This window comes from Suillus subaureus, assembly GCF_016647635.1.
Source record: "Suillus subaureus strain MN1 chromosome Unknown BJ212scaffold_63, whole genome shotgun sequence".
Taxonomy (NCBI): domain Eukaryota; kingdom Fungi; phylum Basidiomycota; class Agaricomycetes; order Boletales; family Suillaceae; genus Suillus; species Suillus subaureus.
In genome coordinates, this window is record NW_024538619.1 from 91,175 (window position 1) to 105,235 (window position 14,061).

Consider the following 14,061-nt stretch of genomic DNA (forward strand, 5'->3'; position numbering starts at 1 on the left):
TTGTGCGAAATGAGGGGACTGCCTGGGCATTTGATGCCAGCGCTCATATTTACGATGGTCTGAAAAAATGAACAGCCAGAAAGTAGTAAGGCACGGGGGCCGCCCACAGCGAGAAACCCTGTCTGCCGTATCAAGAGCTCCCTGCTCTATGTCAGATTCAGGTTCCGTGACACTATCATCTGGAGCAGAAAGTAACGTTTCCAAGTACTTGAGACATGCATGAGCATTTTGGCTGATGAAGTCACAACAGATATAAGACAGCACCCACACGAGGTGAAGTAACTGACAGGTGAGGTAAACCTTTTTCATGGCAATTGCAAGCAACTCACCAGGGGACCACTTAGGGCACGCCATCGTCCAAGTTCCCAGCGAAAGCAACCTGGTGAAAGCACTTGTCTCATCCTCTCCTCCCAAAAGAATGCTGACAACCGGTAAATGCAGTAGAGAGCTCGAATATATGGTGGATCTTTGGTGATGGTTCGATTTGTCATCATGCCACATACAATTTTCATAGTCCGCTGTTCATATTGTTGTATATCCAGAGTATTAATTGCAATCTGTCACAGTCGAGTGACACACAAACATACCACAACTGTAGTCCCGATCGACTGATTGCACTTCCTTAACTTGGCTGCCAGTGGATTTTCATTGATGCATCCGTGGTATGTGGTTCATGGAACATACTATGGAGTTGAGGTGAGTGCATTGCCTGCCAAAGGGACACTGGTCTTGGCCGAGGACTCATCCAAACCCTTGGACAGAGTCTTGTGTGCTTTCAAATGGTGGATAAAACTCTTCTCTTATCATATTCAAGTTGCTTTCATGCTTCAGACAGATGCCAAATACACTTGGACACAATGGTCAAGTTCCTGCTCGTGAGTAGCATGTACATATGTGCTAGTACTTCATGTGAAACTGATATCTCTCATTCAACAGCTCCTGATGCCCTCATCAGACCGATAATTGAGGACTTTGTTGCAAAAGGGTACAATAACCCCAAGATTGTAACTTGGCTTCATAGGTATTATGATACTGATGCATATAATGTTTCATGAGTTGTTTATTTTCTTCCAGTTGAAAGCACACCTTACATATCTTCCCTGTTTATAGGATTGACCTCCTGAAAAAGCGGCACTCTCAGTGGGGACTGAAATCTGCACGTGGACAAGCCCACACCATTACAAGCATAGGTCCAGCTATTGAGCATGTACGAGCACACTTCCCAAAGCAAGGTTCACATGACATGAGACAGACTCTCATACATGAAGAGAAGATCATTGTTTCGAGGTGTGCTGTCTTTTTGGTCATATTTCTGCATTATGATGTGGAAGTTTTGCCAACAGAAAGTTAATTCTTTGCTACATGAATCTTTATCATCCGGAAGATATTCAAGCTCGCAAGAGTTGGCACCTGAAGAGAAGTATATACTGGATGGTGGGTGTCAATGATATTTGGGTATTTGATCAGCATGACAAGTGGCGACACTTTCAGCTATACCTTCATGTTGCGATTGAGCCGTTTTCAGGATGTGTGCTCTGGCTCAAGATTTGGTGGACCAATCATAACCCCCACCTTATTTGCGGGTGGTATTGTGATACTGTAGAAACTCTTGGTGGTGAGCACGGCCCTCTCACTGTGTATATGACTTGTAAACTGTGACCTGGTTTCTCTAGCTATGCCCCTCGTAACGCAGAGCGACCCTGGAAGCAAAAACAATGGCATTGCCAATGGTCACACCTTACTTCGTCACATGCAAGATCCAACACTGGCCCGTACATTGCAGCACAAATTCAAGGGTCAACATCGCAACATCAAGCCCGAGATATTTTGGAGTCAGCTCCGACAACGCTGGACCTCAGGATTTGAAGATATTCTTGATTATGGTATTAATAATGGAATCTATAATCCCGATGATGCCTTGGAAAGGTAGCAGTACCCCATTGACTACTTCTCTTCTTGCTGAGTGCTGAACACATCTGAAAGGCTTGTTTTTCATTACATCTTCATTCCGTGGCTACAGCACGAACTTGACCTCTTTGCTGAAAAGTTTAATAATGTCAAACCTCATCACAATATTCACAAGATCCTCCCACATGGCCGTCCAAACGACATCTTCTATCATGCCGAAGATTTTGAGTCTTGTGACTTCTCGGTGAGTATTGGCTATTGTGGATCTCGTCAATTTGTAATACTCAAAGACATCATCCTTCTACTAGGTGAAAGTTGACCGCACTATGCTTGATGCTGTACGACAGACATATGCTGTCCCTGACCATCCTGTCTTTTGTTTGGTACCACACGACTTTTCTCAGCAGGCTTCTGCTTTCATGGCGGAGCTGGGCACACGTCTGGTGACTCGGGACAATGTCTGGAACATCTATGCTGATCTACTGATGTGTTTCCGTTTGATCGAGGAGGAGGAACAGATTTGCAAGCTTCTCGCTGCGCAACCTCCACTTCCTTGTGACGGAGATAAGATGCTTGGGAGCGAGGACTTGCCTATTGTAGATTTGCCACCATTTGTTGAAGGCAGCGGCCCTGGTGGCGAGAATAACTCAGATGCTGAGGAGGAGCAGTCAGATGATGCGTCGTCTGATTTCTATGAGTTTGACTGGACGGACGATGAACCTTGATATAAATTTGTATGTTACTATGACTATATGTGTATAAATTATCATAGCCAGTGGTTGCAAATACTATTTGTGTCATGAAGGACTTTTCACCATGACTTTGAACACCGTGATTGATGATTGACTCCGGATCCAATGATTTGACGTGCACTTCAATGGAACATTGCAATGCTTCAATTCATTGGCTGATCTGCAAGTGCCAACTGGCAGTATATAGAGCCAGAAAAATGATGTTCCATCATCCCCGAGTCCAAGGCTCTGCTGCTCCAAAGTCTTTTCCACTGCTCCAAAGTCTTTTCTGCTGCTCCGAAGTCTTAACATGGACTTCACCCCAGTCAATGAATATGGTCCAAGGTTGTGTCAACGTTGTAATGTCCAATTTGACGTGTCAGTGACTTTTGAATATATTCACAGCAAGGATGGTTCAGGTCGAGCATGCTGTCCTCCCTGTGCAAAACATTATATTGATCGCAAAGCTGCGGAGCTGGCGCAAAACAATGCTGTGCATGGTATGGGTAATAACCAGCACTCAGGCATAGGTAAGAATTTCAACTTCGCTTCCTAGTATTGGCAGCCCTTATCAGCTTCACCATTTATCTCAGATTTTACAAGCATGGGAGCATCAAGGGAGGCCCTCGTTAAAGCTACATCAGCGGCACAACGGGGCGGTGAGTAGCATTGATGGTCTCTGTTTGTTAAATCCGCACTGACATGATTGCAGAACGATTGTTCCCAAGCCAGCACTTCAGTTCTGGGTCACCACAGATGCCCGGCAATCCAGGACAAATGCTTCCACCTCCTGCTCTGGTTTCGTCCTGTAAGTGTACTTATGACTCCAAATTGATTGTTGCATTTCTGATGCGTACCAAGATAACTCACTATGTCATTCAAATGGCTATACAGCCAACCATCAATTCCACCACCAACACTGTAGCAAGATGCTTCGTGCAGCATCATCCAGTCGTGTTTAAATTGTCACAATCCGAGCTGCCCTTCATCACTTAAAGCCAGAAGGCAAGTCAAGCACTTTGCTCGTTGGGGTAGGTCTTAGCTTGTAATATGACGCACTTGTTGCTTTTACTGATTCAACGTGAAGAACATTGAACGAGACATGCGTGTATCGTTGTCTACCACACAAACAGAACTTCGCTTGGATATAATCCGGCATCTCCAGTCACCATGGACAGAATGGTCACGCAAACATTCTCTCACCCTTGAGAGTCTCGAGATGCATAAATCACCCATGATGCTTCTCTTTGACCCGAGGCAGCCATTGTATGATCCTGACGCAGTGGTACTTCATGATTTCTTCCTTCGCTCTACAACCAAAGATTTGGTCCCAAAATTCTATGCCAGCACAAAGGTTGCTATTCTTCTCATTATGACACACGCACAGTATGAAAGTGTCCAACTCTGGAGGGAGCAAATTGATGAGTTGGTGGGTCTTCGTCATTAATACTTACGTCTTGCTAAATGCAGTGATTTTAGCGCCATGATGATGCCACTGAGATGAAGGACATACAGACAAATTTGCACACATCACCACCTGTCTATGCAACTGATGAGGCAAGCAACACTACGCACTCTGAGTTACCAGTCCGTCCATTCCTACTATGATGTTGCATCAAATTAACTAACAAGGATTGAAGAGTCGACACCCGAAGAAGCCACGCAGCCCCAGTCACACTACCAGTAGCCCGACTAGCAGCCAAGCCCACAAACGTGTTAAGGAGGTATGTTCACTGTACTCCTGCATTGAACATGTATTTATATTGTTAATTTGAAAAGAATGATCATAGTACTACTTACCAAACGCAGGGCATTGAGACTAACGACTCGGAGCAGGATCCAGAACAGTCTACCACCTCTCAATCTCTGTTGTCGATGTCGATGTCGATGTCGGCAGTAGAGACGCATCTCCCCAGTCGCATCAGTAGCCTGTTACCTGCAACTCCACGGCTTTTCCTACCCAGTCAACAACAACTCGAGGCTGCCACGAAAGCTCAGGGAAGCATCCGAAAACAAGCTTCAGCCGTTTGTACGGTTTTGCAGCATTTCAACGTGGTATTTCACTAATACATGATTTATTCATATTCAGGCAAGTACAACTCGAACACGTTCCGAGTGTACCAAATTCGCTCCGTCAAGTTTCAAGACATCATCACAACTCCACTCAACGTCACGTCCTCCCCTTTCGACCTTGTCTCAATCTCCATAGACTCCGATGCAAAGTCAATGATAGGTACTGCCGGAAGCTTCAAAACATGCCATCCGGCTCTTTTGCATACTACTTCATTGAGCGCTACACCTGGGCCATCAACTTCGCAATCTTCCATTTTCACAGCAACGCACGTCGTAGCCAAGCGTGTCTTTTTCCGAAAACGTGACGGGAACTCCAAGCGTCAAAGGTTTTCCAAAGAAGATGAACTTGGGAGGACGCTCGATGAGGCCAACTGCCTATACTGGGCTACCTGTTTGATGTCTCTCGTCTACATTTTTGTTGACGAAATGCTTCAGACGCAGACTGTAAAGCAGACTGTTGCAAACGAGATCCCTCGCCTCCGACTCGTCTATGCTGCAGTTGCTATCCCCGAAGACGTTTCGGACCGCGCTGGAGCAGCATACCTATTAGAAGAAAGAATTGAGGGCAAGTTTATCAAGTATATTAACAACAATTCTGCTGCTCCTGCTCATCATCTACGGGGCAAAGAGGAAAAAATAGGGTTGTTTCTATGCTTTGCCCAGCACGTGCAATATCAGCTCACAAATGAAGTCGTGTATCTGTCTGATTTCCAAGGTAGTAATCTCTCGCGCACTCACATTCATCACACTCTAACCAACTATTCAGGTTCTGGGGACCTCCTCACTGACTGTCAAGTTATGACAGGACCGTTCGTTGTATTCCCTTTGTCTTTGAGTAATGCTAAGTTGGTTACAGTGACTACATGACTAACTTCGGTGAAGGAAATTACACCGAGGCATTTCGCACATTCAAAACAACTCATAAATGCAACGTCTTTTGTCGAGCATTTGGTTTGCAGCCCTTCATCATAGCTGAGCAAGGTTCGTACAATTTCCTAGCATCTATTCACGAAGTTGCTGATATTTCACTGCAGACTAGGCTCCAGGCTCTGTATATACCACTATTTTGAATGTGTATCCTTAAAGTAAACGAGGGCGTCGAGATTCTTCCCCGCTTTGTCCGACATGAAAATTTGAGATACGCGTTTGAGATCGGATACGCGTTTGAGATCGTCGGAGCCGAGGGTGGGATCATCAAAATATATAGGAATCATCTTGTCGACGAGCGGCTGCAGATGGCAGCATTGTACCGCACTTGTGCGAACCCAGTGTCGCAGAGTCCACTCTTCGGCACTGTGACAGCGGTATCTTGTAAATAATATCGCTCGACAACATTTAGAGGCTTACCTCGACATCTCGAACGTAGGTTGCTTGACACCCAATGCGAGAAATTGATGTAGGCATGCTGAAAAGCTGACTTGGCCTCCTCACTCGCCAACAACCAGAACGTCTCGCCAAAAAGGTATTGCAGGAAATTGACGACGGAGACCTTCTGGCAGTCGATCAATTCCGCATCCCCACTTCCATAGTAGTGTACAACCCGTATTGTGCCTTCGGGTCAATATACGTCGGCACGGTGCCTCCGCATATATTCTAGCACGTGGTCAAAGGTCGGCACGTAGGCAACAAAAGCACTCACCAGTTGCGTGGCAGGGTAGGTTCAAGGGAAATACCGTCAGATCCTCGGACTTGAAGGCATCAAATAATGTGCCAAACGCACTCCGCCACGAGTCCTTCTGGTAGTGCGTGTCAGTGAACTTCGATCTATGGCAGTGATGTATTCACCCAATTTTCAGATTCACAGGGATGCGCAGACGCACTCACCCACCATATACATATGGAAACTCATTAGGCCTGACCCTATGCCTGCATGACCTCGCCACATAGCATACTAGAAGCCAGGCCAGTGGTCGCGGGGGTAAACTGTAATGGCGTTGTGGAATAATTGACCTTGATGGTTCCAACTCAGTGTGCAGTGGCAAGTTGAACATTTGACTGGCACCGTAACATCAGGTCACGCTGGACAATGGGTAGCACGAAGTGATGAATTGCTGCAGTGGTTGGTTGAACTCGCTGATGCCCACAGCGAGCACGAAGGTTTCGGCAACGTGCTCGGACTGCTGTGACATCCATTGTTAGGTGTGCTCTGTATATACAACAATAAATACAGCGGACTATGAAAAAGGTACGCGGCATGACAGCAAATCGAACCGTCACCAAAGATCCACCATACGAATATATTGTGGATGAGTCGGTGTCGAAGGGCAGACATAACAAGGGGTTCGAGATGTAGATGGCAAGACAAGCGTGCAGTCAGTGTGTATGTAATTGCACGCGTTCGCATTGTTTCTCCTATTCTTGCAGACATCGTGCCCTTTAACTATTTCAGCTCTGAGTATCTGTCATTACAGTAGAAGGATAGGCGACGGTAAAAGTTCTTGGTGAAACTTCGAAAGACACAAGTTATGGTGGAGTTGGCGTTTGAAGCGCCCACACAAGGACGATAATTGACAGTAGGGTTAGGGTTCCAGGACAGACCTTCCTGGGACTTGAATCGAGCGCGCGACAGTCATGTCCAACAGCACCAAACCGCGTGTTGACGATGAGGACGACGTCGATGATCTCGACGGTCAGAATCCGACCATATTTTTATTATCTAAATGCGCTCATAAAGGCTAGCAGATGTCCTGGATCAGTTTACTCCGCCCAAAGCCCCCGCGTCTAGTTCATCTCAACCCTCAACGTCATCGCCTGCCGTGAACGAACCAACCTCGTCTCAAACATCGAAACAACGGCCATCTTCTCCCAATGCTGACTTTGGAGCTGATTTTGCGAAATCACTTGCTGAAGAAATGGAGGCTCTTTGGCGCGGTATGGCACAGCAAGAAGTGGATGAAGGTTTAAAAGGTGAGACTTCAGAACAACGAGAAGAGCGGGAGCGCACCCTCGCAGCGGCTTGGGAAGCGATGTTGATAGAAGAAATGGATGGCTCGATGAACCCACCGCTCACACAGGAAGCACCTATTGCCCCAAAAACTGGAGAGAAGGACGATTTCCAATCACGCATCCGGAACACTATGAACAAGCTCAAGGAGAGCGAGTCAGGCTTGAAGTCGTCAGATCCGAGCAGTTCTGCTACTAGTACTGATCCACTCGAGGCGCTTTTATCCCAATTCGGAGGGGAGGATGAAGAGGAGATGCAGGGTGTCCTGGAAGCTATGATGGGCCAGCTTATGGGCAAGGACGTCTTGTACGAGCCCTTGAAAGAACTTTCGGACAAGGTAGGCCTGTTTCTTGACATAGCGTTGCTTCTGATTTTTCCCTTCGTCATATCTACAGTTCCCGGACTACCTCAAGGCCAATGCAACTACATTAACGTCCGATGATAAGTCGCGCTATGATGCGCAGATTGTCTGCATGAAACAACTCCTTGAAATTTTCGAATCGAAAGATTACACTGACGATGACGACAAGACGAGAACTAAAATTGTCGACCTCATGGGCGAGGTGCGTTAGTCCTAAGCCTACTATACTCGACATGGCATTGACATCGCCGGTACAATCACAGCTTCAAAGACACGGGTCTCCCCCGGAGGAAATCATGGGCCCATTGCCCCCTGGATTGAGCATGGGCGCTGATGGTATGCCAAATATGCCAGATAACTGTATTATCAGTTAAATGCATATTGGCGGAGGGAATGAATAACTTTAAGCAAATACCTGAGTTTGTAGGCTACGTCAACGGTGCTAATCTAGATTCTTTCGTAGAATTCATTACTTGCCTGCGATACGAAATTGGGCACCAGCTTTGTGTGCCGACTCGCGCTCGGATTGTTGCATCTGCTACATCAAAGATGCGACACGTCCGGGATACCGTGTACCTAATTTTTCTATCCAAGGGACGGATTTACTGTATCATTGCTCTTCCATATCTACGTGCCCATATTTGGAGGACCGTGTCTATGCAGTGCGACCGGTCAAACACATCGAATAGGCTACTCCTCAAATCTATAGATGTCACGTGTGACGTTGACTGACGAGCACCTAGACAGTTTGATCAGTGATAGCATTTCAATCTGTCCCGGATCCTCCTGTCAGTGCATAGCGTCGCACGTGTTGTGTGTCGTTAATATTAACGTTAACCCTATCCATAGTATTCGCACTTGGCTAACTTTTCCAGCTAGGCTGAAACAGCAGCAATGCATATAGCCATTTGGTGCTGCTTCTCTTCTTGCCCATGTGCCCTCGGGCTGTCTCCGAGCGTGATGGTGACCATGATCTTTGCGATTTCTTGGCAAATTCCTTCGACATCAGAGATCGGAGACTTCGATCCCTCCAATATCACTGCGATCAAAAGTGCTGAGCGCTGATGCATGATGGATGGCGTGATTGGACCAAATCAGAAGTTTTTCTCATTTAACTTTTTTTTTGCACTGACAAGTCCTTACAAGCTACAGTAACAAATCACGAGGAACCCTGATTACACAGTAAACATAGGTCATGCATAAAGTGAATACGAAGGTTGAGAAGAGGGGTCTATCACGCGTATCCGAACGATTCGACGTGCAAAGTCACGCTCGGTCCACCACTGAGAATACTGGAAGGCCCCGAGACCGGGAAGCGAAGTGCATGTCGGACCGAGCGTGCTATAGCCTGCGATCCGCAAACTATTGTCACACTCATCAGCTGCACGTTCTTGGAGGCCGGCGTAGTGAGTACTTACCGCTCACCGACATCCTCCCCGAGGTCACACCGACTTCTTCTTTGAGCAGTGTATCTAGATTCGGTCTTCCAGTGTCCATCTTAACCCCGCGCAGTGACAAGAATGAGAGAGATAAGGAATTTCTCTTGATTATCACATGAGCGGGACTGCCTTTCTTCTCAGTTGAACTTGAAATGCTCTCCCTGGACAAGTGAGATTGCGGCGTGGGTGAAGAAGCGGTGATAAAGATGCGAATAGAGACTGTCAAAGATGGCGGAGCAAGCTGAACAGCCTTGATAAGTGCTTCTTCAATCCATTGGACAGATTCTGCAATGTATAGCGTTACTTAGTATTCTTCATAGAAGCTGCGGATGATTATGAAACTACGCACCCGCCCCGCGAATTGACCAAATGAACACTATGCGTGTGCAAGAGCTTTTCCCTTTGCGCACGCGTCTATAACAAGAATTAAAAATCAATAAAAAAAATTGAAATGAAGGCACATACTCAATAACGTTGAGGAAGACCGGGAGGGTATATGAGACACCAGATCCGCCTAGATTCGATCAGTACTAAGTGATTACGAGACAATGTACAGCTGACCTGCCACCAATACAGAGGTGTCGTAAGAACCGAGGTCAGGAGATGGGCCATAAGGACCATCTACAAAAACCTTGACAGTTTCCTTTTTGGCAGCTACCTCCTTTAGCTTTTTCGTAAACCCTCCTTGCACGTTAATGAAAAATACCAGCTCCTTCCAGAATGGAACGCTAGATCCCAGAACCTCACCGCTGGATTGATCATCTGCTGATACGGTTGACAGGAGACTAGAATCAAAACTCGCAATAGTAAAAGGGTGCGCTTCGAATGGCAGTGTCGAAACTGAGGGCATGATTAGATATGCCGTTTGTCCTGGGGACCAATGGAAATGCGGGGGTCGACGTAGACGCAATCGAATGACATCTTCAGAAAGCAGTTCTGTCTCTGCGTCCATTGTCCCAGTTCCTGACTTGAAGCCGAAGTAAGAGTGATTGAATACAACAAGTCGAACCATCCGGACGAAGCGATCGAAAGCCCAGAACACAAATGAGGGCCATATCCAGTACGACCCGCTAATGACCGCCAGTCAGGAATGAAGCTATCAGTATTAATGTACACTTACTGAGCACCTTGGGTGTGGAAATATCCTCCCACCAGGAATATACTAGGTTCTGTTGGTTAAAAAATCACCAGCGCGGAAAAATCCTACACCCACCCGACACCAAGGAAGTGGACGTAGAAGAAGACCTCGTAGGCTTCAGCGCGAACGGGACGCAGCGATACTAAGATCAGAATGGAGAAAGCAACCATGGCAGTGATACCGCCACGAAGCCATGCCTCGCTCAAAGTCTCTTGGAAGCTTTCAATTAACTCGATTAGAAAATTGCAAGTACGAAATAGAAGATGCGTACGAGGGATATGATACAATTTCACCCGCCGCATGTACCCAAAGTAGCATGAAGCATGTCCTAGCCATCATTCGATGGATATAATTGAGCTTCATATACATGATTAAGTGCTCCGTGGATAGTAATTAAGGGCCATACCCTATCGTAGCTGATGCCTGTAACCACTGATGCGAAAAACTCAGCGACACATCAGATTCGCAGCGTTTCCACCTACAAGACACGATATTGTTCTTTGTGCCAAGAGCCGTGACAATGGGAAACTGACTGGACGCCAGTATGGCTATGCGGTTGCACCAGTAGGTGATATCAAGCTTCTGACCTTCAACTGAGGTTGCTGTGTGATTCAGCAGTTAATGCGGTGCAAGTAAGACCGTACACAATCTTGTGAGCTTACTGTTAATGAAGGCATAGATTAACAAAAGGGCGATGTATGCCACAGTCACAAAAACCTCTGCCATGTTGAGGGTATAAGATCGCCCTATTTCTAGTGTCCATCGGAAGGCAATAACGCGATAGAAATTTATGATCACAAGCGGAATTCGACGAAGAGAAATTTTCTGATGAACGCCATTGGCGATAGTCGCTTCTTCGTCGGACCCATGGTGTCCGCGCCGCCTGGCGAACTTGGAGTGAAGGAATAAACCCCACTGGAAGCAGCCGACTACGAAGAGAAAGGCGGCGATCGTATACCACACTTGTTCAGGGTACTTGGTATTTTCATCTATGATCAAGTTGATGTCAGCTTCAGAGAAACGAGAAGACATCTTAAACGGTTGTGAAGAGAGTGTGGATCCCAACAACTTGAACGAGCAAACTAAATAGGAGGAACATACTGGCGGTGCATGGCTTTGTAAATCTGAATTTAACGTGAGTTCACGAGGGAATCATGCAGATGCTTTTGGCTAAGGATAAAAACCGGGTCAGTGGGCTGCGGCGCTTGAACCGATTCATTAAGTGGGTAACCATCAAAACCTTATCTAGCAAAGATGCAATTGCAAGGTGCGGATAGGCTCGAAGAGTTAACGTTGAGGCTCGAAACACTGTGATGACACTGAGTCCGCAGCCTCTCGGGTTATTGTCTATGCTGGCATGATTGCTTGGCTAACCTGGTATGGCAATCCCACTTGCCAGTATTACACATCATCTCGTGTGCTGTCTCCATTGGAGGGTGGTGTAAGATTCGATTACCGCTCATCGAGCGCTCTCCGCCGCAACCCTCCCGAGTCTATCATAATATATCGCTTAGGGTCCGTCTGAACGCGTGGATGTAAAGGCAACGCCTTGCGGGCCAATACCGCATTTGCTGTCTTATTGACTCATTACAGCCTCGAGGTATTCCGCTTTGGATTCGCGGGTTCACAAGCTGTCCGAACTGCGGGTTCTGGATCGCGATCCCGGCTATGATAGCGGACATGAAAGTTAAGGTCAGAAAGTTCCTGAAAGTGAATAATCAGACTAGGACTTTTCGAGTCGAGGATGGGCGCTATGAGCTTTCACGTAACAGTCACTGCAGGCTCGACTACAACTCGCTGTAAACTCACTCACTGAGACTCGGTGTCCAGAGTTTAGCGCAGCCTGATATTGTCGTCTCCACGGTGGTCGCCGTTGATTTCATTGGAGTAACCATTCATTTTTAAGGATTGACGAGGGATGTGTTATTCAATTAGGCTCGTATTGAGCGCCTCTATTGAATGATTGGATAGATTGTGCTTTACATAATGAACCCTCACGACTCCCACGGTAGTGGGGGAGTATAGCGGAAACGTATGGTACAGCTATTACAAAAAAAGTACAAGACTGGACACGGACACAAGAAAAAGTTACGTCCATACGACTCAAGGTCCTTCGATCAAGCAAGATATCACCGCGTACCCGGTGGGTACGGGTGAGAAGATCTTTGCTGCTTAGAAAGTAACGCGTAACGTTACGGCAATCCACCATCAATCAAAGAAGATACCGCCGTCGATCGTTATCTGTCCGTGAATCATATCAGATTGTGTCCCTCGGTACGAGTGAGGAGATACTTACTGTTTGGCCTGCGGAGCAACGTGTTACACCCATCAGTTACGAGCTTGTGATACTCGCCCAATATACATATACACACCTGTAATGAAACGTGCTTCCGGGGTTGCCAGGAATGAAACAAGGTTTGAAACGTCCTGGGTAGTTCCGAGGTCACCTACTGATGACAACCGTTTGAACTCAAGTATGAAAAAATGTTAAAATTAGCATCTCATGCACATTGTTGGAAAGGGTCACCTCATCGTAAACGTCGTTATAATCAGCTGATCCAGCCAATCCAGCAACTACGCGGGGTAAAAGTTACCACCCTATATTAACGTATAATTCTGGAAACTTACGCATTGCTGTTTGGATTGTTCCTGGCGCATATGCGTTCACCGTGATTCCGTTGCGACCAAGTTCAATGGCTTACAAGGAACGTTACTAAGGCCGGGTGCTTGCGAGACTACTAAGTGCACTGTACCTGCGGATTGCGTCAGCCCTCGGATAGCAAACTTGGATGCGCAGTAAGCGCTGAGTGAAGGATGTCCTGAAAAGATATGTCGTCATACACGAAGGAACGGACGCATATGTTGACCTGCCTTTCTTTCCCGCAAGGGAGCTTGCACCGATAATTCGCCCACCCTCACCTTGAGCTATCATCTGTTGCGCTGCATATTTGTAGCTGTAGAAGGTGCCTTTGACGTTGACTGAAAGCACAGACTCAAAGTCATCGGATGTTGCTGCGGTAGAATTTCAATAAGTTCCGGCGGTACGCTGGCTATAACTTACTTTCCAAGAGTGGTTTTGATTTGCAAATGCCTGCGTTCGCAACAAACTATGATAAGATGAGTTTGGTAGGACAATTGAACCAGTTGTAAACAACTCACAACATTCAAGCTGCCAAACTCTTTAACTGCACTCTCAACCAGACCTTTGACATCCTCCTCGACGCTGACATTCCCAAGGACAGTCAACACTCTGCTCTCTGGGAAATCGGCAGTGATTTCCTTCTTGACTTCCTCCAAATTCTCTTTGTTGCTTTCCAAATCGTTGATCACGACGTCATAACCATCTCTTGCGAGGCGTATTGCGATGCTGCGTCCGATTCCTTGCGCGGATCCAGTGACGACTGCGACGCCTTTGGAGTTGGGTTGTGTGGACGTCATTCTTTTTCCTGGTGTGTAGCGAAATGCTG

General features: G+C 46.7%; 6 protein-coding genes across 6 annotated transcripts; 3 read left to right on the forward strand and 3 right to left on the reverse strand.

The window, feature by feature from the left end:
• Positions 1 to 835: 835 nt before the first annotated feature.
• BJ212DRAFT_1571088 (uncharacterized protein) lies at positions 836 to 2,723 on the forward strand (the record flags this gene model as incomplete). Its single annotated transcript, XM_041342062.1, has 7 exons — positions 836 to 875; positions 937 to 1,021; positions 1,111 to 1,287; positions 1,344 to 1,615; positions 1,674 to 1,926; positions 1,984 to 2,152; positions 2,217 to 2,723. The coding sequence occupies 7 exons, from the start codon at positions 836 to 838 to the stop codon at positions 2,631 to 2,633; spliced, it is 1,413 nt and encodes a 470-aa protein (XP_041186734.1). The 3' UTR covers positions 2,634 to 2,723.
• A 5-nt stretch (positions 2,724 to 2,728) lies between these two features.
• Positions 2,729 to 5,796, forward strand: BJ212DRAFT_1581103 (uncharacterized protein; the record flags this gene model as incomplete). The annotated part of the gene is made up of 13 exons (XM_041342292.1): positions 2,729 to 3,169; positions 3,233 to 3,298; positions 3,352 to 3,447; positions 3,501 to 3,593; positions 3,642 to 3,670; positions 3,727 to 4,068; positions 4,119 to 4,226; positions 4,280 to 4,363; positions 4,419 to 4,668; positions 4,729 to 5,427; positions 5,479 to 5,521; positions 5,569 to 5,693; positions 5,759 to 5,796. Exons 1-13 carry the CDS (start codon positions 2,950 to 2,952, stop codon positions 5,794 to 5,796), a joined length of 2,193 nt encoding a protein of 730 aa, XP_041186735.1. The 5' UTR covers positions 2,729 to 2,949.
• BJ212DRAFT_948730 (uncharacterized protein) lies at positions 5,751 to 7,265 on the reverse strand. Its single transcript, XM_041344423.1, has 5 exons — positions 6,715 to 7,265; positions 6,572 to 6,662; positions 6,352 to 6,448; positions 6,060 to 6,263; positions 5,751 to 6,005 (listed from the first exon to the last, which is right to left on the reverse strand). The coding sequence occupies exons 1-5, from the start codon at positions 6,906 to 6,908 to the stop codon at positions 5,923 to 5,925; spliced, it is 669 nt and encodes a 222-aa protein (XP_041186736.1). The 5' UTR covers positions 6,909 to 7,265; the 3' UTR covers positions 5,751 to 5,922.
• A 320-nt stretch (positions 7,266 to 7,585) lies between these two features.
• Positions 7,586 to 8,391, forward strand: BJ212DRAFT_1449851 (Pex19 protein; the record flags this gene model as incomplete). The annotated part of the gene is made up of 3 exons (XM_041338761.1): positions 7,586 to 7,993; positions 8,052 to 8,219; positions 8,281 to 8,391. 3 exons carry the CDS (start codon positions 7,586 to 7,588, stop codon positions 8,389 to 8,391), a joined length of 687 nt encoding a protein of 228 aa, XP_041186737.1.
• An 819-nt stretch (positions 8,392 to 9,210) lies between these two features.
• Positions 9,211 to 11,626, reverse strand: BJ212DRAFT_1486902 (FAD-binding domain-containing protein; the record flags this gene model as incomplete). Its single annotated transcript, XM_041341187.1, has 11 exons — positions 9,211 to 9,365; positions 9,436 to 9,741; positions 9,806 to 9,870; positions 9,922 to 9,970; positions 10,018 to 10,526; positions 10,577 to 10,618; positions 10,670 to 10,813; positions 10,866 to 10,951; positions 11,001 to 11,026; positions 11,077 to 11,196; positions 11,257 to 11,626. 11 exons carry the CDS (start codon positions 11,624 to 11,626, stop codon positions 9,211 to 9,213), a joined length of 1,872 nt encoding a protein of 623 aa, XP_041186738.1.
• Positions 11,627 to 12,802: 1,176 nt separating this feature from the next.
• Positions 12,803 to 14,032, reverse strand: BJ212DRAFT_1486903 (uncharacterized protein; the record flags this gene model as incomplete). Its single annotated transcript, XM_041341188.1, has 9 exons — positions 12,803 to 12,835; positions 12,891 to 12,898; positions 12,967 to 13,063; positions 13,122 to 13,168; positions 13,223 to 13,291; positions 13,348 to 13,397; positions 13,450 to 13,606; positions 13,656 to 13,701; positions 13,754 to 14,032. The coding sequence occupies 9 exons, from the start codon at positions 14,030 to 14,032 to the stop codon at positions 12,803 to 12,805; spliced, it is 786 nt and encodes a 261-aa protein (XP_041186739.1).
• Between the last annotated feature and the right edge of the window lie 29 nt (positions 14,033 to 14,061).

Bases quoted from the DNA above. Each gene is read 5' to 3' on its own strand.
- BJ212DRAFT_948730 (XM_041344423.1), bottom strand. From the start codon at position 6,908: ATGCCGCGTACCTTTTTCATAGTCCGCTGTATTTATTGTTGTATATAC. The intron at 6,663-6,714 runs GTGCCAGTCAAA...GGAACCATCAAG, and splicing joins CAGCGTGACCTGATGTTACG to GTCAATTATTCCACAACGCC. The intron at 6,264-6,351 runs GTGAGTGCTTTT...ATTGACCCGAAG, and splicing joins CCTACCCTGCCACGCAACTG to GCACAATACGGGTTGTACAC.